This window comes from Centruroides vittatus, unplaced genomic scaffold (assembly GCF_030686945.1).
Source record: "Centruroides vittatus isolate TY-2023 unplaced genomic scaffold, ASM3068694v2 scaffold_435, whole genome shotgun sequence".
Taxonomy (NCBI): domain Eukaryota; kingdom Metazoa; phylum Arthropoda; class Arachnida; order Scorpiones; family Buthidae; genus Centruroides; species Centruroides vittatus.
In genome coordinates this window covers 1,193,069-1,219,580 of record NW_027122708.1, presented here as the reverse complement: position 1 = coordinate 1,219,580, position 26,512 = coordinate 1,193,069, and the positions used below count along the sequence as shown (strand labels likewise).

The 26,512-nt window shown below is 27.9% G+C and overlaps 1 protein-coding gene across 2 annotated transcripts in view; it reads left to right on the top strand.

Annotated features, from left to right (window-relative positions):
* Positions 1-26,512, top strand: part of yki (Transcriptional coactivator yki) — a 96,524-nt gene that overhangs the window by 4,809 nt on the left and 65,203 nt on the right. For both annotated transcript variants that reach the window (XM_067287155.1, XM_067287156.1), the window contains exon 3: positions 25,823-26,088. In XM_067287155.1, coding sequence (XP_067143256.1) covers positions 25,823-26,088 — 266 coding nt within the window. The remainder of the gene's footprint in view (positions 1-25,822; positions 26,089-26,512) is intronic.

Here is a 26,512-nt window from a genome sequence, read left to right as displayed (position 1 = left end):
ACTGACCCTGGATAGACCGAACCTCCTCATTGGTCGGTTCCGTTGCCTGGCAACACGACTTTACTCGCGCCGACACGCCGTTGTCGATTTGCCTTTGGTCACGTGCTTCGCGCCGGTCTTCCCTTCGTTCCACTTTCGCCGAAACTTTCTGATCGGCTGATCACGTGATCCGGCCGAGCGTCGATTGTCGATTTCCGCGCGTCGCCTCTCCAACGACTTCCTTCCCGGCATCTGTCGGAATCGGACATCCCGTTCCATCCCGCCCCGACTCAATAATAATGGAGAAAGAATTTACACTATTCCCGCTTTCCGTCGGGAAACGGTTTTGCGCGTCGTTACTCTTTCGACGGCGCGTATTGCGTTTCCAGTTTGGAACAGATTCGGCGTATCGGGATCCAACTGGCGGTTGTTGCACTTCGTCGTGCCTCGAGAGACGATGGCGGAAACAATAGCGTCCTCCTCGACCTCTTGCGTCATTTGACACACTTAAGTTGTCACGATGTAACGTTCCGCGCGCTCGTCGCAGTCTTCTGGCGGCCGCGTTTGTTTATCTCCGTGCGAAAAGGGGGGGGAAGGCGTCCGGTTACTCTGTCGTGCCTCTACCTGCCACAGGTTGCACGTGAGTCTGCAACACCTGCCGCGGAAAGCGCTCTACGCGATAACGTCACTTGAGCGTGGGAGGACGGCCGGAAGTTCCTTCCCATTTCCGGCCATTGCGGTTTCTGAGTCGGCCGCGACCGGGAGGGACCCGACCACACCCGGTTCGGATAACCGGCAGATAAGCGGTGTAAACTGTGTCTCTGGGCTATCCGGAAGTCCGTCGTTCCGAGAAACGCGCGGGTGGGGTCCGAGCGTTTTTTTCCCTTCCCCGTTTCGGGCCTCGTCGACCCGACCCCGAGTGCCAATCGAACGACGGTACCGAACACGGGAGACAATGGTTAACCGAACATAAAAGAATTCTAAGAATAGAAGGGGAACACTCGGTTCGTGCGACGACGTCGGCAGCGGCCGACAATTCTCGTCTACCTGTTTTGTTCCCGTGAACCCTTCCGGATGACGTCACGGCAAAGTACGACTGGAAAGACGACGTCGGTCGATCTTCCAGCCTTTTTTTATTGTCATTTAGTCGATGTCGGCGATGATGGCCCGTAATGACACAGAGATAGGTTTTTGGCACAGTGTTACTCGCCGAGAGACCGGACCCGACGAGTTTTCGGTGCGGTGGGACGGTCTGGGGAAATAAAATTTCACCCCGGATGTTCTCCTTGACTACGTCCTTGTAGCTGCAGCGGTGCGTGATGCGTGTCCGCAGCCGTACACACAAAAAAAAACACCGCTACCGTTCATACGAAGATTTGAAAGTTTGAAATGATGTAATAAATGGAGTGTTAGCCGATTCGATGTAAATATTCTAATATGGACGACGAAGGAAAAATCGGAGGCCGCGCGTGGTATTGTACCAAGTGGTGGCAGTCTCCTGGCGGTGACGTCACGGGCGGTCCTCGCGCGGGCCTGAGGCTATATATAGTCGCTGCCTGACCTTTACTCTAGTACTTTTTCTGGGAAACGTCTCCGTCTTTCGTAGTCTTATTTACGTTGTCGAAATTGGTCGGTTCTGTAATCGCCATTCCCCCTTTCTCTGTTTTCGTCAGATATGAAACGGAACGTGACTAAACCCCGTCGACGATCGTTACTGGCAGATGTTAAATGGCCGATTCAATAATTCTCAACGACACGTCGCCATTGATTAGACGGGAAAAATACTCTTGTGTTTATAAACAAAAATGCTCTGTCTCTACATTAAAGTACTGTACATAAAACTTCCTTCTCATTCGTTCTTGTCTGTTTTTCTTCGATCCGATAAAATTTAGTACTTAAGTGAATTTTTAATTGGGAAATTAGTAAACACTTCGCTGATAACTGTGAAGAAAACCTGTTTGCTTTACTGTTAACATCTGATTAAACTTCTCCTGATTATGCCCTGAATTTTAAGTACTGTAAAAAGTCAGTCTCTACAAGTCTAGAGTTGAGGAAAAATATTGTGTGGATTAATCTTTGTTTTCTCTCATTTTTAATTATCTTATTTAGATTTCATTTTCCTTGTGTGACATTTGCAAGTGACTAAAAGTATTTGTTTTTCTTTTTAATTGCAATAAATAAATGCAGAAGATTTGCAATTTGATAAAAACTAGATCTGATCAATTTTATTATCACAATAATACTGTTTTGTTTAAAACTTTTAGAAAATACTGTACATATATTATATATATAAAATAGCATATTATAGAAGTAGATTGCAAACTCTTTGTACTGAATAGTTCTTATTGACTAAAAATTGATTAGAAATCTGTATATATTTTGAAACAGCTGCTAGGTAGCTTGATACGGTGAAAAGTTGTTTTTAAGTTAATTGAATGAATTAGAATTATTAATTTGATAAACTTGTTTATGGTATAAAATTTGCATGTATAAATTTCAGTCTAAAATTTTTGGCTTATAAAAAAAAGTTTTTAGCAATAATTGTATTGGTTTATGATACGGAATTTTTTAAACTTTAAAAGTTCAAAAATTCACGTAATTGGCAGAAAAAATAATCCGAGATATTATTACGATAATTAGTGTGTGAAATATATACAAATTATTATTATTTTTTAATAAATTTGCATTATGTATATTTAGCACCACATAATGTGAGTGAACTATTTGAAATTTAGTTTTAAAAATATGGCTTTTGTTTACAATATTTTATTTGAAATATTTATTTTTATCATTAATAATTGGTAAACATAAAAGTGTTTACTAAAAGCTTTCCTGAAATGTTTTTAATATGGTTCAGTACTTTTACTTCAAATTTAATTTGTTTACAAAAATAAATTTAATTTGTAATTTCATTCTCTGCAGTAATTTATTTTATATAAATTAAAATACACAATTTTATGAATGAAATATTTAGAAAGTAATGTCTTAAAAACATACAAAAGTGATTGTAAGTGTCGTATTTTTTAAACACGACGAAACATTCTGGTGACCGACTGTGAGAATTAATATTTGGCTTGCAGGAAAACTAACCAAGAAATAGGATCTTGAAAGTTTAATAAAGGTTTACGAGGTCAAGGAATTTTGAACTAAGTTTGATTAACTTTAATTATGACAATTTAATCAGATTAAAATGTTCTTATGTAGTATTTCGAAGCACTTCTTGTTATCAAATAAAATAGTGGCAATAAATGAGTATGTATAAATGCTATATAAATAACCAGACATTTAAATATTAGTTAATTAAATTTTATATATCAAATTATTGTAAATGTTAAGTGATTGATGTGTATTTAATTTCATGTTTTGAGTTATGTTAATTTTGTGTTTTTAGATTTTTATTTTATGAATTTAGACTACTCCAGGATTGGATTTAATTTAATTTTTTTTTTTAATATGATTTAATCGTATAAAAACCAAAATTTAAAATTATTGGAGCACAATAGTAAGAAAGTTACTACTGTTTGTGCTCTCCAATATTTAAAGTAGAATTTTAGGATTTATCAGAGAAAAGAGTGAAATTAATTGTATTTCTTATATGATATTAATTATCTTCAGATGTTAAAAAATTGTTTCTAATTTCATGTGTCTGTTTTATTGAATATTTAAAATACTATTTGTAAATGATGATAAAAAGAAGATAAATTATAATATAGCAAAATAAGTCTTGTCATTTATAAAATTATAAAATATCTTTTTTGTAATTACTTTCAATGCTTTTATTATTTGTAATAAACAATAAAATTCTTGTTTTAGAATTTTAAGTTTAATTGCAATCTAGGTAATATGAAAATAAATATGAAATTATGCATTTTATTATCATGTGCTTTTTTTCAAATTCATGAGGCACTGAATTAGTTATTGAAAATTCGTTAATAGTAACTGTTTGAGAAAATACAGAAGAGAAATTTTTAAACCTCATGAACAAAATGAATACAGAATTCATAAAAATTTTTTAATGAATTTTGAAGAAGCTTATTATTGAGTAGAAAGCATGAGCATGTTTTAAGACAAATGATCTGCATCATATTTTCTTTTCTTTTGTTTTTCTTCCAACTGAGAGTGATCCCTTTGGTTGAAAAGTATTACAAAAACAGACGGGCATTTCAGACTCCCCACTTCGAGAATCTCGGATTTTATAAACTTGCAGTGAGCACAAGAGTTGTATTGGTCTTCTGATGCTATGTCCATTTGTCGTCTTCAATAGGCAGGAGTGGATTTCATCATCTTGCCCTATTTTAATCTCAGCAATTTCTTTCGTTTTCTATTATTGTCTAGGTTTGGTTTCATTTACTATTAATACAATGTTGCCATCTTGAATCTGGGGTCCTTGTCTCTGACGTTGCACTTAAGTTTCAAATTTTATACTGGTCAATAGCCTGACGAAGACCAAGTTTTTGGTCGAAAACGTTAGTTTTTATCTAAAGCTGTTTGTACTGGGACACAAAAAAAGGTTTTTAGTGTGTTGATTTATCCTTCCCAGGGATTGTGTGAGAAGTTGCACTTTTTGAAAGCTTCTCAAATCCAATAAATATTCTTTTTCCATCTATTTTTGCAATATTTAATGACTGTCTTTATGGTTTGTCATATTTTTTTTATATTTTTGTCATTGGCACTTTTGTCTCCTGTTGTTTCAGTTCAGGCAATTTAGCTAGTCTCTGGCCAATGAGGAAATGATTTGGTGTCAGTGTTGTTCATAATGATACAGTTTATTTATTGTAATTGTGATTTTTGTAGAATAGTAGAGTTCCCCACTGTTCATTTTACACTTGATTAATGTTTTCTTTAAGCATCATTTTGTTGTTAGAATTAGTCTCCCACCATGTTTCATGCAGATGTATCTCATAACTTCGTGTTTTGCAAACATAATTTCTACGATTGCTGCTGTCTAACAAGCAATGTGTAAGTCTATACTTTCCATCAGTTTCAATAACCAAACTTTTTGTTTGTAAGTAGATGTTTTGTGTTTGCAGTTTTAGTTGCATCATTGTTACTGTATTTGCTGTTGTCACATTCTGTTTCTGTATGAAACGTGTAGTGATCTGAGTACTTTATTCATTGTTTGCTGTTAGCAGCTGCAGACAAATAGTGACATGATGAGAACCTTTGCAATGCCATGCAATAATAATGAGATTTCAAAACCATGTATTTCTCTGGTGTCTTTTCTTTAAGCACAAAAAGCATTGTTATCTTGGACTGTGACAGTTCATTGATGTCTGTTGTATGTTCTCTGTTCTTTAATCTTGGTGTTCAAGAATTTCATCAACTCATTCAAATTAGTACAATCTGATTTAGGAGTAAGGTAAGTCCACTGTAAATCTATATCTTCTGGAAATAAAAATTTGTGTGAGAATAATGCCGTAACTACTCAGTTTCACTCCCAGAGCCTCCAAGCCCCAAATGTGCTGTTGGCAACTATGCATTTCTTATCTTGTGGAGTTGACTGTGATCACAATTTCAAACCGCTGTTGCATGATTCTAAATGAGTATTTGGTTGTCATCAAATCATAATGTTTTTTTAGCTCTATCATAGCTGATTTTGACAACTCAAGTCTGTAGTGCATCTAGAGCTGATTCTTTCAATAATGTAGGCATGTATACAAACTTATCAATAGTAGTCATCAAAAGATTGTCACTCACAGGATTCTTAAACTACTCCCAAAATCTCCAGTGATTTAAATTGCTGTCAAATTCTGATGTTTGTAATTGTGGCAACTTTGGTTTACAATAAAATGGTTGCCTTTGTGGAATCATCTATGACATGAGAAATGTATTAGTGATGCCATTTATAGATGGTGAAAGTGATGTATTTATCAGCTTTAAGTATTTACTATTTTCTATCATTGTTGTACTTCTCACAAACTATATTTAGTATCTAGTTCTAACTTTGTCAGAACATTATCTATTTTCTCATCAATGTCTGTGAGATACTTTAATTCTTCTGTTAATCTTTGATTAGCTAGTTCAATCTCTTCAACATCTTTGTAATTGGCTTCCTTCTAGATACAACATGCTGATTTTTAAACATTGTGATAGTATAAGTGATGTCTGACACTTGGTGAATCCTTCAAATCCATTAATGGCAACATATGTGGTGTGGAGATGAATATGTTAATTTACCAGTTTCACTTTTCTTGCTTGTAGTCAAGTTTGTTCTCTTTCATTATCAAGTGATCAACTGTCTACTTCTTAGGTTCTCCTTGTTTTCAGTTCTTGGTTAGGTTCTAACATCAAATTTGTTAAGTAGAAAGCATGAGTGTGTTTTAAGATAAATAAAGTATGCAACATTTTCTTTCTCTATTCTCCCTTGCTTTTCTCTCAACTGAGGGCAACCTCTCTGGCTGAACAAAAGTATTATAAAAACAGAAATGTTTCCCAACAATTATGATTAGCCTCTGATGATTTTTACAGTAGTCTTAACTTAAGGTTACTTATTCAATAACAAAAATAGCATATTGATAAATTTAAATGTATTTCCACTAGGCCTATATGTTTATTATATCATTGAATATATTTTTTGATTCAAATTATTACATTATTTCTGTGCTGGATTATTTTGAGTATAAATATAAAAACTTATTTAACCATTTTAAGTTAGCCTTTATAGATAATGTAATTATAATAGTAAGCTTAGTTACTTAAATGCACATGTTCTATGATTTTTAAGTTGACTTTTCATTGTTAAACTGGATCCAATTCCTCTTTTCACTCATTTATCAAGACATTGTATGAGTTTGTATATATTTTTTTTTTAATAAAGTCAAACTTTAGTTTTATAACCTCAGTCAAATTTGTATATATACAGATTTGCCAGAGGTTATCTTTTAGAATGCTAGAAATTATATAATATATATTGTCTCTTGATGGCAACATAACTCTTAATATATATAATTTTGAAACCACCTATAGATAGATAGACAGTAGACTGAGGTAAGGGTTCAACAACACAATATCTTCTGTGCCATAACAAATATATAATTAGCTAAACAAGTAGTAAAAGAATTTTCTTTACAGTAGTCACAAATACACTTGTTAGTTGTCTAATTTGCTACATTTGACAATGGAAATTCATATTCACATAATTTCTGACTTTAAATCTTTCTTAATTCTAGGAAGATTTAATATACATTATTAAAAAATAATAGTAAACAAATATTTAGTATTTATTCTCACAAAATATTTGTTTTGTGTCTTATAATTTGTAGTTTTTGTTTTCAGATTCTATAGTGTTTAGAATTTTTACCTTAACACTTAGTGCAAAATTTTAAAACACTTCATAATCCTGTTTTTATAAGTTTCTAACGATATTTGATTGAAATGTAACAAAAGTATGTAAGAGGGAGTTTATTAATGCTATCTTTGATGTAAAATAATTACATATAATCAAAATTCATTTAAAAATTTTACATTTTCAGTTTATAAATACTGCTGTGCAAAACAGTATTTTGGCATATATTTAGAAAAAAATTAAGTTTTAAATATTTATTAATGTAATAATTTTGTAATTTAAATGCTTATGTATTTTTTTTCTAGCCAATAGATGAAATTCCATCTATAACTTTATGGCTATTCTAGTGAGAAAAAAAGACAAAAATAAAAGATTATTATGCTTTTAATTATATTAAATTATATTCCAATTTCTAAATTTATTATGTAAGCTATTTATTTTACGTATTCAATAGTGGTTTAATGTATAATTCAGTGATTAACATATATAAATTAAATCATTCTTATAAAAATTATGATTTAAACTTTTTTAATAAAAATATCTAGATTAATTTCTGATTTACCATATAGCATTTATTTTTTTACTGTTGAAATAAATAAATTAACATAGGCTTTATAGATATATTTGAAGAAACTAACATTCTTTTAATCTAAAAAATGTAAAATAATCCTTATGGTGACTTTGAAGACAATGTTACACAACTAAGGAATGAATATGCATTTATTGTTGTTTGAAGATTCATACTGAGAAAAAATATCTTATATGTATAAGCTGTGATTATTTGAATCATATATAATGAAAATGAATATAAAATAAGGCTGCTGGTATTTTTATATTTAATATACTTGATGTAAGAATTCTGAAGTACTGTTTTATTGTTGTAAACAGGAAAAAAATTAAAAAAATAATGAATGTACAATGACAAAAAGGATAAGACAGATGTCATCATGTCAACACTAACATTAGAAAGATATCATTACATTCTTTCTGAACTCCAGTTTCCTCTCAGTGTTGGTTAAAAATATAGTATAACTATTTCCTAAGAGCATAAAATATAAACTAAAACTATCAATGTTAAACAGTTTTGAAAATATAAGAAAGTTAACAATGTAATAAAATCAAATTTTAAGATATTTTAATATTTGTATGAATTTAGTTATATTGGAATATTAATTTAATGTTTCATTTTTAATTTTTAAGAAGAAAAAGTTAAAATTATGTTGTTCTTAAGGTAGAAAATAGAATAGAATTGCTATAATAATAAACAAAGTTCTCTATTTGTAAATTATAAATATTAACTGTGATTTGTGGATAATTTATAAACTTGGAAGTATTTGAAGAAATTTATTATAATTTTATAAAGATTACAAGTGTGAGTAAAGATAATTTTAATCCTCAATTTTCTAACCAAGAGTTTTATGGTCATTGACCTTAAGGATGTTGAGATAGAATGCAACATACAATTCCTTACAATGTTATGGTTTTTACATTAGAAAATTAAGAGTGAGATAATGGCTTGTAAAAGATATGAAAATTTATAAAGTTTTGATAGTTATCAAAATTAGAAAGTATACTAAGGTATTAAAAGCAATAAAAATTTAATTTAGGCATTTATGTATGAAGTCAAGAATATTTATATAATGGTATATGAATTATTTGAGATTATATATGACCAAAATAAATTAGTAAGATTTAAGCAGGTGGAATAGCCATGAAATAATATTAAAGTTATAGAATGAATTGATTTAGATGATGGATGAGCATTGATAAAAATCAAGAAATTATATTTAAATATTAAAATGATGAGAACAGTATTGTAGTATTTATGAAACTGTGCCGGTACTTATTCTGCAACTTGAACACTAACTATACAGTGTATTTACTCTGACACATGGCAAATTTCATCTAATTTTTATTCATGTATCAACTGAATAAAAATTAGTGATGAAATTTGCCAAGTGTCCGAGTAAATACACTATATAGTTAGTGTTCAAGTTGCAGAGAATAGTATTGATTAAATTTAATATCTTTAGTTTGTTTTATTATAATTAATAATGAAACAGAATAAGTGTTAATAATTATTGGTTATGGAATGTTTAAATATTAATTTATATATATTTATATTAGACTATTCCTAAATCTATATATACACATACTAATGTTTATGAATAGATCAAAAATAATTTATATTGTTAATTTTCAAAAATTTTAAATGGCAGATAATTGCAAAACTTTTTCAAATGACAATTTATATTTGTGTACATTGACCGTTATAAAAATAATTGTTTTAATTATTTGTTATTTCATTGTTAAAAGATTTTGTGTATCTGTATATTTTGATCTTATGAATCTTTTTAATTATGAGGATGATAAGTGCAAATTGTTGCTTGCAACTTGCTCACCCTTAACACTATCTTATGTGAAATTTTGACTAGAGTTCAATTTTTCAATCTGATGCTTGCTTTAATCATTTTCCTGATTATCTGAAGTTATCTTAGGGAATTATTTCCACTAGTGTTAATTACATTTAATATTTTTTTATTATTAATTATAGTAGATTTCTGAATATTTTTAATATTTACTTTCAATTCTTTTTAGATGAGCACAAGTTAGTGATGAAAAGCATAAATTTAAAATAAACTTTATGAATATTTCTAATATATTTATTCAAAAATGAATAAATTTTGATAAAATTTGCAAAAATTATTAATATTCTTATTCATTATTATTAATAAATGCTAAAATTATTGTGATTGATTTATTTATGAGACTTTTATCAAGAATTTTCTTAGCTAATTATAGATAAAATGTTTTTTAAATTAAATTATTAAACATAACTGTTTTGTATGCAAATATAAGAATAAAATTTCAATAAATTTGAAAAATAAAAGAATATCAGCTATCAGAAAGATTATTTTACAAATTACATATATTGAAAATTATGTGTTTGTGTTTTTTTATTGTTTCCAAATAAATATTTGTTAAATCTATTAATTATAAATATATAAATAAAATATTTTTAACACATATGAAAGAAAATATGTTTTAAATGTTATGATTTATTGATATAACATGTGCTGTAATTTGTTTTATTATAGAATTGAATTAGATCATATTAATTTATAGAATTTTAAGAACTAGTTACACAGTTTCATTGAATTTATGATTAAATTGTGCATTAAAAAGAAGGAAAGAAAAAATCATCTTTTGTCAGAAAAAAATGCTTTCCTTTTCCTAATTTCATTTACTTATACCTTTTTATAAATAATATATCCTTAACAAAGTAATCAACCAGATTATTCATCCATTGTTTTATAATGTATTAAAGAAATAACAATATAGTTCAAGTTCATGAACTAGATAAATAATTTAATTATTTGAAAACATTTTTAACTAGCAAGAAAGATAATTTCTAAGCCTCTTGATCATTATTTTATTTTCTCCACAGATCATCATACATTTCTGTTTTTACCATATTCCTTTTTTAAAATCATGTAAATTTTTTGAATTAAATGTTGTAAAAAACATAAATATGAATGTGTTTCATTAAAATGTTTTATAATCTTATTATATTTGTATTAAGATTGCCAAAAATTTTTTAAATTTGAATTTTCTAACTTTTGTTTATATACAATTCAAAATGTAAAATATTAACTTGAAACTGAATGTATAAGAGAAAGATTCTGTTTATAATTTATAAGCAAACTTATTAATGTGTTTATGTATTTCTTTAATAAGATGCTTCATGATGATTTATTAATAAGAATAGAAGTTGCTATCCCCATTATTTTATGTATTAGAAATTACTTTTTCTTTTGACTTATGTATTTTTCTTAACATACATATTGGATAATTAGCAAATGTTTGAATTTTTAGAAGTATCGTAATTTATAAGAATATAAAGAAATATTTGCAAAAAAAAAAAAAAAAAAAAAAACCAAATTGTTCAATTATAAAGGGCCTAGTTAAAAATGCAATGAGCAATAATCCAATATATGAAATAACAGAATTATATAATATATAATTATATTGTATACTGTATATAATAAAATAAAATGGAAGATTATTGCTATTTTGTTGTTATACTTCATAGCAATCATGGAAAATGTTGAATTTTCATGGATTTGGTAAATAGGAGAATTTCATGAAATTTTTATGTAAATTGCTTTCTCATGTTATATGCTTTTATCCAAAGTGATTGATTCAATGAGAGTGCAAAGGTTCATTTGTGTCTAATGTGTAGAAATTTTTCCAAGACATCTAACTTCATCAGTTTCTGAACTTAAACTTCATCATTCAGTTTTAGAAACTGAGTGCTTGCTTTCTGAATAGATTAGTTGGTTCAGAAGTCCAGTGCTCAGTGAACATCGTTAAAAAATTCTTTTCTCACAGAGGTTATATACTTGTATTTTTGATGATATGCTGTTGTAGATGAGCACATGCACATTACTATGTAAATTTAATTGAGATTAAATAGAAGTTAATATTGTAGACTTCTGTTCTTCAATTGTACATTTGTCATTATTGTCAAGTAGGTGTACTTTCTGTTGATTACCTGAGAGATAGTGTTTTACTATCTTTGTTCTGTAGGTCTGGTATTTGCACACGATTAATAAATATTTGATTGGACTGTAAATGGTTTATGGATCCTAATGGCAAGAGTCAATAGTGAGACAGTTGACCACTGTAGGTGATCAATTGATACTGTGGCAGACCTAAAGTGCATTGAAAACATAGCGGTAAAGCACGGGTATGGTTGAAGCATGATACATAATTTATCTCGCAGGTTCCAACCTATAATGGCACGCCACACAAACAGCACACAGGTAGACACCCATAATCATACTAGCAACCAATCACGGACAGTGGTGCAATACAACCAACACCTAAGTTCCATTTGTAAAGAAATTGCTACCCATAAAGTCACAAAGATTGCATATAAGAGATCTAACACTGTACAGTATATGGGCTGTTGTGCAATGACAAAGACAGGACAGAGGAAAGTTGAGCACCGGGTGTCTATATGGTTCCTCTCAGAGACCACAGATTCCAGCAAGATCTAGTATACATTGGATCCATGAAGCGCTCACTAAGCAAAAGAATACAGGAACACTGGTATGATATCGTCAACCAAAGGCATACCACCGTCCTAGCTGCCTATGCCACAGACCCCGAAATACAAGCCGACCTTCATAGGGCCAAATTGGTAAAAATGTCAGATCAGGTTCAGCACCTTCGCAACCTGGAAGCGTTGAAATATATAAAGCCGGCCTGGCCAGCAGCTGTATTAATGTGAAGGATGCCGCCAATATTTCGTATGCATGGAGGGGATGCTATGAGAAAAAAGCATGAACAACACTAGCACATGAACAACACTAGCACATTGCTAACATTTCAACACCAGCAAATACATTGTATTATTTTTGTGGGGATGTAACAATATTTTTATCACTTCAGTAGTGTGTATGGCAAAAATTAGTTTCCAATTTTTAAATAATTTGGAATTTAAAATAATTTTAAGCATGTTGTTTGAATTCCAGTTTTGAATTTTATACTGGTCAATAGCCTGATGAAGACAAAGTTTTTGGTTGAAAACAGTAGTTTTTATCTAAAGCTGTTCATATTGGGACACAAAAAAAGGTTTTTAGTGTGTTGTAGCAATTTATTTTTGTTGTCAACTGTACAAAGAATTTGATATTATCACTATGATATGAACTTAATAATTTCACTATAAGTACAGAACAGGCTTTAAATATAACAATGTTACAGTACTGGAAATTTTTGATGATAACATGGAAATTTACAATGACGAATTGCTATGAATTCTGGTTGTGTGTCACTTTTATTTCAACAATGAATTGATATTGAAGAATGTACTGATATGCAATTCAGTGGACTTCATTTTCATTGCGTAATTTAAGTATGTTAGATACTTATAATTTATTTATGTATGTATATGTTAAAAACCAGGGGTGGGCAACCCGTGGCTTGCATTAATATTTTGTGCAGCCCACATTGCACAAAATACTAATAAATATATCAATTTCAGAAAGTATACAGCAAAAATCTTAATGTTATTTTCTACAATTTAGTAAAAATTTAGTAAGAAGTAAAACATGAAATTGGCTAACAGACTCATATCAAAACTAATTTAAAACTATCATTGACTAATATTCAACCAAATATTTTGGATATATTATGTTCACATCAGTGACAGAAGTCAAATTAAGTATACTTATGTTAATTTATAATCATATGTTAATAAATAATTGTGATTTACTCGATTTTATTTTTTTTTTCTCGTGTGCAGCCCACATCAGTTCAAAAGTTTTAAAAATGTGGCCCTTAGAAAAAGCCCATCCCTGTTATAAACTAATGTTTTGACACACACAAGTTTAGTTTGTAGCAAAATATTTATGTTTGTATTATTTAAATGAAGATATTTTTCATCAGTTATAAATAGTGGTAGGGCCTAATTTCAAAAATTTCTAGTAATATTGTTCCTAATGGCATTCTGACATACACACATACTTCACAAACTCATTGTATTGGTCTTTGCTTTTTACACTATTCAATGTAGTTGCACCACTTCTTATAACTTGAAATTAATTTTCCATAACATGTGATGGCAAATTTCTTCAAATTGAAGAATTGATAGACACTTAGTATCATCAATTTGTACACTGTTTTCCATCAAAAATTTTATACTTATTTATACATCTTCTCAGGCATTTAACTAGCTATATCTTCATGATATAGGTAGTTAAATGCAGAAAATTCTTGAAAAGGCTGCATCCACATTTTAAATAATCTAAACATTCATACAGTGCTTTTTATATTGCACTGAAACTTTTGCACCTCATTTCTTTTCTAATTTGCTAACATCAGTATGAAGTACACTAATTAAGGACTGAAGATGTGATTAGTAAATTTCACTTATCCTCAAAACTTTTTTAGTACAGCTGGTGGATTTGTTCTGTGAAAGAAAGAATATCTTGAGAGCTGGAAACATTTGTAGAGGTCTTTGAATAGTTAGAAATCTAATGTATAAAGAAGAAAGTTTGTTAGTTTGTTCTTTATACATTTTGACTTGATTTGAGGAAATGCAATTTAACATTTTAGGGATCGTCCTCTCATCCAGGGGAGGTCAATGACTACTTTTGATGAAATTAACTACAACCCTCTGCCTGCAACAGATTTCCTTTCTACCTGACCAGTGGGATGTGGCATTCAAATAGGAAAATTACTTAATACAAATTACCAGTGAACACAAAGTATGTTTTTAGGAGTTTTCAAGGGTGTTGAGTTTAAATATTTGGTCCATTTTTCACAAAATTTGATTGGTTAGTTGATTACCAGTTCATATTCAGCTGTAAATGGTATGTTTGAATTTTTCAAATGTTAACTTTATGTCTTAAATTATCTTTTCATGAAGGCAGAAGTCAATGACTATTTTCTGTTGAAAAAATCAATTCATCTATTTGACCAATGAAATTGCATCATTCCATACCATCTGAGTATTACATTTTTAGCAACAAAACATGTACTTGGAGGGTTTCCAAGGTGATGAGTGTGAATCTGTGGTCCATTTGCCTCAAAATCTGATTGCTAATTTGTTTTTATTTTTGTTACATGAATTTAAATAAGATAAATTTGTCTTTTTTTTCCGAAGTATATTTTTGTCATTTTTATTCTATTTTGTTACATTTCTTTGTTTCTTATTATAATTTATTTAACACTTTTTGATAAACATTACAATAGAAGGCTAAAATAACCAAACTCATAATATGGTTTTCATTTTAATGTTTGTTGTTCCTACTTTTTGCCTGAGCAGCACCAGGCATATCTATTAGTAAAAAATAAAGACAGTCACTATGCTTTGATATAGTTAAGGAGTTGATGTTCTTTATCAACAAGACTGCAGAACTCTTTTAGGGACTCAACATAGTGTAAATTGGAAAATAATTATAAACCTTCACTATCAAAGCTTGCAAGTCAATGGATATAAAAATCTGTGATTATAATTTTATTTTGTTTGTTTATTGATATTTTGATAGCATGTAGGCCTGTATTCTGAAGATGGAATGTGATATATTTGTGATGTATAAGATTTCAATAATTATTTGTATAATTATGAAGAATTATTGAAGAATGTATACATTCTTCAATAATTCTTCACATATTGAAAAAATATTTATGTATACATAAATATTTTTTCAATATGTTTGTTATATTCTTTACTAAGTCTGATCTTTTGAATTATTATTATTTATATATATATATGTTATGGACAAAGTGATTAATACGGGCATTATGAATAATGACTAACAAAATTGGGCATTGTAATAAATTTTAATAATTTATCAAAGTGACCAGTCATTATGAATACTGCTATCATCTAGTCGAGCAAAGTGATAATAATAGTTGAGGAGTGATCATCCAAAATACGCTAGCCAATCAGCACTCGTATCTGAGTTGTGCGTGCATATTGCATTTAGTATGGAATTTGGCGACAGTCACGACTGTTTGTGCTCTCGATGGATTTCTCCTGAAGGGGAACCGCCAACAGGCTACCAATTGTTTAACGTCACTTGTTATTGAATCATGGTAGTTCTTGAACACACGTATCAATAACTAAAGTATGTATCAATATGTAGTGACGTTAAACAATCGGCAGCCTGCTGGTGGCTCTTTGGATTCCTGCCGGCATCCCGAGGACAGGAATCTGTTGAGAGCACAAACAGTTGCGACCGCCACCATGACGGTGCACATAGGTAAAATTTTACCATTTAATTAATATAGTTAATAGTACTTAGTTTTAAAAGATTACATGTTCTTTTTAAAATACTTTCAAATAATTCACAAAAAATAAATATTTCTAAATGAAATAAGTGGAGTTTTTTTTAATCAAATTAAAATATCGCACAATTTAAAATTTGGTACTAAATGCGATACGCACTCAACACGATACAATCGGCAACTCAGAGTGACGATTGGCTAGCGTATGTCAGACGATCACTCCTCAACGTATTATCATCACTTTGCCCGACTAGGTGATAGCAGTATTCATAATGACCAGTCAATTTGATAAATTAATCAATATTTATCACAGTGTGCACCTCTTTTGGTCATTATTCATAATGATTGGGCATTATGAATAATGCTCGATTAATCACTTGGTCCATAACACATATATTTTTTAAGTTGAATAAAGGAATTTATTTTCTGCTCATGAAATAAGCCATAAGTATTAGACAATTTTGTAAGAATAATCTATGCATTAGTAAGAGAAAAAGGTGTAGGTTTATGTCTCAATGAATGTTGTTTTTTCTTTACTGTCTGCCCCTACCTACTTCTGGAAGTCTTTTGGCTTCTTTTCAAATGAGTATCTGGGAGTGATATGAAAGAGTAATGGTATACTTAATATGGAAAATTTTAGGAATTAGTTGGATTTTCCCTCAAATTGCTCTTAAAGGAAATTATTTCACATAAATTTGTTATTTTTTACTTTGGTCTGTGATTGATTCTTTTGTGAGCAATTAACATTGTTGTTAAAATAACCTAATGATATTTTTCAAGAACATCAGGATATGTTATTGTTTATTGTATGAAGTCTAAGGTTATTATATTCTTACAAATGTTGCCAAAAATATTTTTAAGTCTCTGAATTGGTTAAAATTATAAAAATATTTTGAAGTTCCATTATATTCTATTGATGAGTTTTATATTTGTATATTAGTTTATTATGAATTATGTATATCTCTAAATTGTCATGAGTCATTTTTATTATGGTAAATTTTAGAAATTGTTTTTTTATTAAGCATTTTAAAATTATTTTTTTGTAATGAACACACACAAAAATTTATCAATTATTTGAGAAACAAATTTAGATTGTAGGATTTTTTTCTGGACATTTTCCAATGCAGTTTGAAAGATGAAAATATAGCACTGTTCCAATCATTGTTGCACATATGATCTTGTTATACTAATTTAATATATCTGTAAATTGTAAATTTCATAAGGAATTTTGATTATGTATTATTAATTTCATAAATTTTATTTTGTGTTTTATATTTTGTTTCATTTTTTATTCTATGTTATTTAATATTTATAACTTATATAAATAACAAATATTTAAGTTTATATCTATTAAACAAAAATATAATGTATCCACAAACCTCACATTGGTAATGATTTTGTATTGTTGGACTGGCTATGAGGCTTGTGGATACATTATATTTTTGTTCTACTGCCAGTTCTAGGACTGAGAAGTTGTTATATCTGTTATTTTAAGTATTTTTTTTGTAGCTATTAACTTCAGTCATTTATGTTCAAAACAGTTTTTTTTGTTAAGTGTTTGATCTGACAATGAGATATGAAATGTCTTCATAATGTTTAATCAGAATGAAGTAAGTTTGACTCCTTGTTATATAGCATTCCTTCAACATACATAGAGTAAATGTTTCTTGACAAAAATTGATTTGAGATTTGTTTTGACTTTGTATTATTTTAAAATCAGATATTTTTATTTTTACAATTATTAAATTAAAAATGTAAAATACATATACAGGGTTTTTCAAAAGTAACATTCCATAAGAGATTGTGTAGAGAAGCCTGTATGCAAAGCATTAGGCAAGTGTAAAGTATATTGGTTATATGATGCATCATTTTGGGTCTGCAATACTGTTAAATGAAAATTAATTGCAGAAAATTGATATGCAATGGTCAAATCACTTTCAACTTAGGTAGGCTCAGTTACATAGTTCTGTAACTGGTATGTTATGAGGAATTAACTTTTTTTTTTCAAACTTGATATGCAAATGATAGCAAGAACACAAGACATTACTGTTTTTTGAAAAATGGAGGGTTTTAGCTGTTATATATAACAGAGGGAAAGTATGGCAATCAGTCAAAAAATGATCCCCAAGATTTTTACATTTTTGGGCTCAGGACTCCTTTAAAACATTAAGAATTTTAAAAAAATTTGGGGGTTTGTTCTGTATGTATGGATGGTAGCGTATGTGGTGCAATTTTGTTCACCCTCTTTGAAGTTTAATAACTCCTGTGCTTTTTGTCAAAAATTTCTGAAATTTTGCAGGGAGGTTCATTTATTAGGGGGATTGATACTGTTATATTTTGGTGATTAAAGGTCAAAGGAGTGGGAGACAAAGGGAGTTGTGTTTATCTCCAGTAGGGTCAGACTTAATGATGATTTTACTTGTTATTAGCATTTACAGTTTTTTATAAAACTCATCCCTGCCCTCAAAATTAAACTTTTTGCCAATAGCTAAAAATATAAAAAGTTTTTTTAATAAAATTACATAAATGGTGCCATCAAATGTTGCCAGGAAAGTTAAGTAACTCGTTGCTGGATTTTTTTATATTTACTTTCATTGATTGAATGGACAGAGCATAAGCAGAACTCTGCATAAGTCGGAAAATCTGCGATCAAAATTTAAAGCAACTACATGACCACTAAACAAGACTTTTTGCAACTGTGTATAACTCAGCAAGACCAGTGTCGTGGAAGTTGGAATTTTGAAATTTGATCAATGGACTGAAATATTCAGTGTCAAAGTATTCTAAAATCTATGAGCTGATTGCCAGTTGTAAGCTGGTTGTGCATTACATGTCAGGTTTCTGATTTCTGTCAATTTACATTGATCTCTATGACAAGTTAGATTAGTTTGAAACTTTTTTTTTGCACAGTTTTATATACTGCAGACCTTTCTTTGTTTACCTAGAAAATACTTAGTTTAAATAAAACTAAACATAACAATAATAAAAACTGGCAAGATTTTATGTATTAAATAGAAAAAGTTCAACCCTCAGAATATACCTAGTTGTGAGTTACAGAACTATGCAACTTGGCTACATCACTTGAAAGTGATTTGACTCTTCATATGAATTTTATGCAATTAATTTTTATTTTACAGTATTGTAGATCTGAAATGATGCATTGTATAACCAGTTCACTGTACACTTGCCCCTGATGCTTTACTTACAAACTTCTCTGCACAACCTCCTATAGTACATTAGTTTCGAAAACCTGATTTTAACAAATCTGTATATCTATAAGCAACAAAATTATAATTACATTTTTGTCTCTTATAGTTTAATTTATACATTATGTTCCAATAAACAAATTTTATACTGTTCTTTTAGTTTATGAGAGATGTTTTTTAGTTTAGATCAGTCATTCTTAACAGGGGGGCCGCGGCCCCTGGGGGTCCATAAGAAGTTTGCCAGGGGGCTGCCAAATTATGCAAAATTTCTTTCAGAATATAAGAAAATTGATGTATAACTGAATATAGTATTTAAAAATGAAATAAGGAAGATAAAGTTTTCCTATTTAGTTTTTTTATTTATTTCTTATTTCTTCCTACATACAACTTTGTTCGTACAGAAGAAATAAATGCAAATATGCTACTTACACTGCAGTATTTACTTCTTTTATTCCAAAATAATTCTAAGAAACTATTAATGCTTGGAATTTTAAAAATAATTAGGAAAAATAGTAGGCTTAGTAGTAGGCTTTAAAAATTTAAATATTTTTGCAAAAGATTTGCAAAATCTTTACAAGTTGTGGGTGTTTTAGTTTAGTTTTAGCATTGACTTTGGATCGATTTATCGACATGTTTCTTATTTTTTGTTAAAAATTAATGAGTTTTCGTGTTTAATTGTGAAGTTTGAATGTTATTTAAATAGATAATGAAATAATAAAGTTATGATTTACATTTATTATATAAAAAAATAAAGTAATAATAAAAAAATCAATTTATTATAGATAATTTAACAAATATAAATTATTATTAAAAAAATGAGTGTCACAAAAAAATTATGAAATATTTAGTGGGCTGCGAGTATAAGAAGGTTAAGAACCACTGATTAGATGATAATTAATTTCCTATTAATTGAAGATTTGAGTATAATTTCATAATTGATGTATTTATGAACCCTTTTATATATTTTTGTTTTTACATATTATTATAATAGATATGTCTTGATTGAATTATAATTATTAAGTTTATAAGAATTAAGTTTTATAAATACTCTTTTTCTTATTACATGGATGTTTAGAAATAGAAACAATTATTTTTTTTAAACTAATATTCAAAGTTAGACATTTTAATTTTTTATGTTATAAATTTTGAATCAAGAAAAATTTTTTTTTTAACTTTTTTCTTGATTCAAATTTCTTGATTTCGAATGTAAGCAAATATGAATATTGCAATTAAGCAACTTAAAGAAATAATAAAACTGTATTTACTTTTAGTTGACATTAAGTATGAAGTTAGAAATTTGTTATTGATCAATTTTTAGGTTTTCGTTTAAAAAATACATATAGTATAGAGTAACTTTTAGAATTATGCTTTTACAACTCAAATAAAACTTCATATTCACAGGATATAATATAGTTCGATTTTAAAATATTTGCTTAAAAATAAATGATTTTTTTATCAGCATTAAAAAAATTATATATAAGAAAATACAGTAAACTCTGCTAACTCAGATTTTGCATAATCATACAAATTTTTTTGAAAAATTGTACAGTAATTTAAAATTTCTTGACTTTAGAAAAATTATAATTAACAAGTAATTATAATTATGGTGAAATTATAGTTAATGAGTGTTTTTGATATCCAGAATTTTTTATAATAATATGCATTACATTGCTGTAGTTGGTAAGTTACTAAAAACTGTGCATTGCTATATATTTTGCTGTCATAAAATTTTGAGCTCATTTACTTTAATAATAAATTCAATAGTATAACCTACTAAAGCTCAGTGAAACATATATATATATATAGAACTGATTGTAATAAATTACTGTATTATATATCCATCTTCTTGTTTACCATGTTGTCAAAGAAAACACCTTGCCAACACAGACTTCTGTAAGCCTTCACCCCTATTAGTCTGAATTAGTGGGAGTTTATTGTATAGTAGATATATGTAGTGTACACACACACACACACACACACACTCTTCCACAGTAACATATATATATATATATATACTGTACACCAGGCAGTCCTCTACTTTCGTGCCTAATTAGTTCCTGAAATGTGTATGAAAGTTGAAATGTACTAAAATAGAGCAATGTAAGAAAACATCGAAAAGGGTTTTCAAAATATTTATTTTTTATTGATTAGTATGTTGTATTTTCTTTATAAATTTGTCAAGAGATAATTGAATTGTATTTTTTTGTTTTCTTTTCTTGATAAAAAGTTCTGTAATATGCTGTGTCTTTTTCTATTGCCCTTTGTACATGAGATGTATGCTCTCCAAATACTGTAACTTTGTTAAATTCAGAATGTAAAACTCTAGAACATAGCAAATATTTTAGAAATATATATAAAATATTGTTTTTTTTAAATCAATTTTCTGGCTTTAATTAAGCATATTTTTTTGCTTTCATATTCCTTTTTTTTATTATGAACAACTGTATTAGCATAATGATCTGTAATAATTACAGATAGTTGTAATTAAATCACAAGTAATAAAAACATGAAATATGAACACTTTGTCAGAGACATTGATAATTTCCTTCATATGTTATTGTATCTTCTGTGTTTTAAATTAAACAAAATCAGATATATAATATGCAAAGAAATCTCAAAGATAGTATGCACTCTAAAATGTTTACTAAAAATTATTGTTATTATGGAAATACCAAATCATTAGTAAAGAACATACATTATCCAAGGTTGATATATCTATTAGGCACTTTAGGGTTAGGGCAGCCAAGTTTTAGCAATGGCAGAAAGTGTGAAAGTATAAGTATTTTACAATAATTATTTTTTACAAAATAAGAAAAAAATAATATAATGATGGAAACTGATGTTCTTCCTTTTTTTATTCGAATGCCAGATTAATTTTAGTTAGGCTTATGTTAGATTACATTAGGTTAAAGTAGGTTATGTTAGGCTAAAGATGGTAGGACAGCATGGTGCCCTGAATGGCAAATAAATTAAGGTTGGTCTTGACATTATATCTTAATTATTCAGTTCATAAAAATAATTTAGTAGTATTGAAAAAAAATGCATCTTATGTATTCCATTCATTACCTGTAGTGTGTCTGTTAAATATAGAATAAAGGAATATAAATACTCTACAATTATGGAACAATGTTTAGATAGTAGTCAATAATGGTACTACAGTTTTCAACAGTTCAGTTTTTATTTTATTTATTTAATTTTTAAGTAAAGAATTGAAGGAAGTTGCTAGAAAAGTTAGAAATTTTTTTAATTCATAAAATACAATGTCTTTGTTAAAAGTTTTATAAATAAACTTCTTTGAATTCTACATAATAGTATTTGTTAGTCATTTGAAATATTTTCAATCTAATACAAGAACAAAATCACTTAAACTAATTTTCTGTTAATTAATTTATTACAGATAAGATAAAAATATATTTTTATTTTTAATTTGGAACAAATTATTTGTTGACATATAATTTATTTTTCAGATTTAATTTTTTTAACGTTTAATGAATATTTTATTAATAGTGAAGTTTACAAACTGATTAAATAAAAAAAAACCAAATATTTTATCAAAAATTTCCAAATTAGAATTTCATTATTTACCAAATTAATGAAATGTAAATTTTTAAATTGCATATTGTACATTCTTCTGTATTTTTTTTATATTGTGTGTTAATTTTGTTTAATATATTATGAGTACTATTGGTGTCTATAAATTATCATCATTGAATTTTTTATTATTAGTTATATTTTAGAAATAATGTAATTAAATATATTTTATCACATTATTTGATTACATTATTTAACTAATTTTAATTTTAATTAATTAATTTTTTCTTCTTATATTTGAAATATCTGTATTTTATCAAATACTAATTTTTATGTTATAACAATAGCATGTTATGGATTATTATTATTATTATTAATTGTTCAAATGAAATCAATATGAAATTATCAGTATGAAATGCATAATACATGCATTTCATATTGCTCTTCTACATATTAAGATATAGTAGAAAATTACATTAAATTAAATTAATAAATATAAATAGAAATTTTTGATGACTAAAGATAAAGCCAAAGAAATTTATTATAAATATTATTATTTTAAATTAAATTAATGAGAATTTATAAAAACTTTAAGATTTAAATAAAATGCAATTATTGCTATCATTAAACAAAATAGAAAAAGACTTAGTATTTTAAATTGACTGAATATATACGAAGAAAGAAAAGAATTACAATAGAAATAGGGGCTAGTTTATAGCAGTTTTAGTTAATATGACAGATTCAACTACATATTTTTCATTTTTGGCAAAGTTCCTATACTTTAAGTTATTTTTATCTTGGATTTACGATGAAGACTCAGTTATAGTAGTATGAAATTTTGGCTATTTTATAAGCTTAATGTGGCAAGTAAATCCAAAAAGCAAATAAAGAGAAGAGAGAGTAAAGATTTGTCATATTTTTGATATAAAATTACTTCTTTATTATTGACAATTTCATCATTTGTTTTCTGTTTTAATTACTTTGAATTGGTTTAAGTTCAAAGTAATTAAAACAAAGTTCTTATTTTATGATTCATTTCCAATAGAGTTTGAAAAAATAAATAATACAAGTTATTAAATTCTGTTTATTCTGATGTATTATACAGAAACTTTATGAATTGTTTTTTACTTAAATATTTTAGTTTTTAATGATTAATTAGCATTAAAATGCATAATATAAATTTTCTCTGTAAAATATTAAAATTATAAGTAGCTAAATTAATATTTCTAGTCTGACAAAAAAAATTAAATATTCTTAAAAGTACTCCTAAAGATATCGCAATATTTTTTAATATAATAATAATTTAACATGAAAAATAAAAACTTTAGATTTTAAATTTACTTATATTAAAAAAAATGTTGATTTTATAGATTCTTAAAAATTTTAATTAGAACTTTAATTTTATTCATAGCACTGAAGCATACTTTAGGAATAAGAATTTGGTAATTTGTTTGGAATTAGCTAAATATTTTCAATTTGCATTAAAATCATTTGCTTTGCTTTAAAATTATGTAAATTAATTTTAAAAAACGACAATGGGTCCATGAATATGTGCTTTTTGTGAACAATGTTTTTGAAAAAATAAAAAACAATTCGAGAGCAACGTGGTTTATTTTATTTTACAATAATACCTCAGTTTTTGTTGACTTCAGTTATCCTCGGTTTTGGTTTTCGTCAATTTTTTTTGTGAAATTATAGGGCAACCCACATGTTTTTCTTCTTGTTGTTTCTTGTTGTGTGAGCATTACCCTGCACGTCTAGCCAAACAATTCCATTGCTTTCCTTTCTTTTTAGGGTCAAAGAAAGTTTCCAGAGCCAATAGCCCTTTGAATGCCATGTTTATTTATTCTCTACATTAGTTTTTTATATTCATTTTATATTCATTTCTTAATATTTTTAGTATTAAACATTATATATTCTGTATAAAATGTGTTTTTGGATGGTATTTTGGAGTGTATAGAATGAATTAATTGTATTTACATTGATTCATATGGAAATAATTGCCTTGGTTTTCATCGGTTTCAAATTTCACCAATTGTTTTTGGACCGATTATCAGCAAAAACCGAGGTATAACTGTATAATCATTTTATCATTCAGTTGCTTATAGCTAAGATTGGTCTATGGAGAACTAAAATGTGAAATGCATTTTTTTATAGTGACTATTTCTATTGCACAGTAGATAGGCATTATTATGGTAGCCTATCTACTTATGCTACAATATATGTCTATGCAAGCCATCAGCGATGTGGGTGACCCCCACACACAAATTTATGGTCACACCACTGCATTTTATAGTCAACATTTGTGGTATATGTATCTACTAATTTTAAAATGGTATTATTTATATTTGTTGGGATTTTGTAAATCATACAGAATTTAATTTTAAAAAAATATTTAAATTGCATTTTTGTGCAGTTTACATTTTAATTTTAAACATAAATTACAAAAATATTTAAGTTTTCATGTATTAATTGTTAAAATATTTCATGTTATATTGCTGAAGTAATGTATGAATTAACATAAATTACATACATACATACATACATACATGTATGTTATTAAAAAAATCCAATGTTAAGATTGAAGCCCAAAAATATTGAAAAAATTGTTTTCTTGTATTTTAAGTAGTGATGATGTAAAATTAGTTTTTGTTAACATATTATCTTGAAGTGTTAAAATTTATTTCTTATCTTTATAAAATATTGATTTATTTTTTATTCTTAAATTCAGATGCATGTGATCATTAGTTATAAATTATTGCAGTCATTTTACATTAAAAATTAAATGTGTATGTGCATGTATGTATGTAATGAGTTGACTTAAATACTATTAAAAATTAAGTGTATTTTTAAATCAACTCATTAAGATCATTCTATCATAATGAGTTGATTTTAATGCAATTTTTATTTTTATAAAAATTAAAGATTAAATATCTTTCCATGCTAGATTTAATATTAAACAGCATTATATTATAGTTTTAATGATTTTTATTTATATTAATACAATTATTTTGAATTTTAGTCATATCACTCAGACAACAACTTGGGAGGATCCACGGAAAAATTTAAATGCTGCAACTCTTCATCCTTCAGTTAGTCATACTTCAGTTGTTTCCCCAACAGCATCAACCCTTTCTTCTCATAGTCCTACATCAGCAGGTCCTCCAATTACATTGCATAATTTAGGACCCCTTCCAGAAGGTTGGGATCAGGCTACTACGCCAGAAGGAGAGGTTTATTTTATCAATCATATTGATCGTACTACCAGTTGGTTGGATCCAAGAATTCGTAAGTTTAATTTAATATATCTCATTTATTTCTCATTTAACTTAGCCTAATCTTAGTTTAGCCTTATAATTTGACAGATCGTCTGATATAAAAAAATGCTTTAATGAAAACATTAAATATGTAGAATTTTTTATTTTAAGTAGACTTTTATAAAATTGTATAGTTAATAAAGTTATCTAATTTATAAGTGATTTAAATAAATAGATTATACATTTATTCATCCCATTATAGTGATTTTGATTTACGATATTTATTCATTATGAGATTACTTGATAATATTTCATGTTACTTGTAAGCAATAATTGATCATTATCCTAATTATAATTGAACAAAATATTAAAATATTTCTGTAGTCTTTTTAAGTTGTATCTTAAATGAATTTAGTTTAATACTATATTTAATTAATAGTAATCAATACATTATT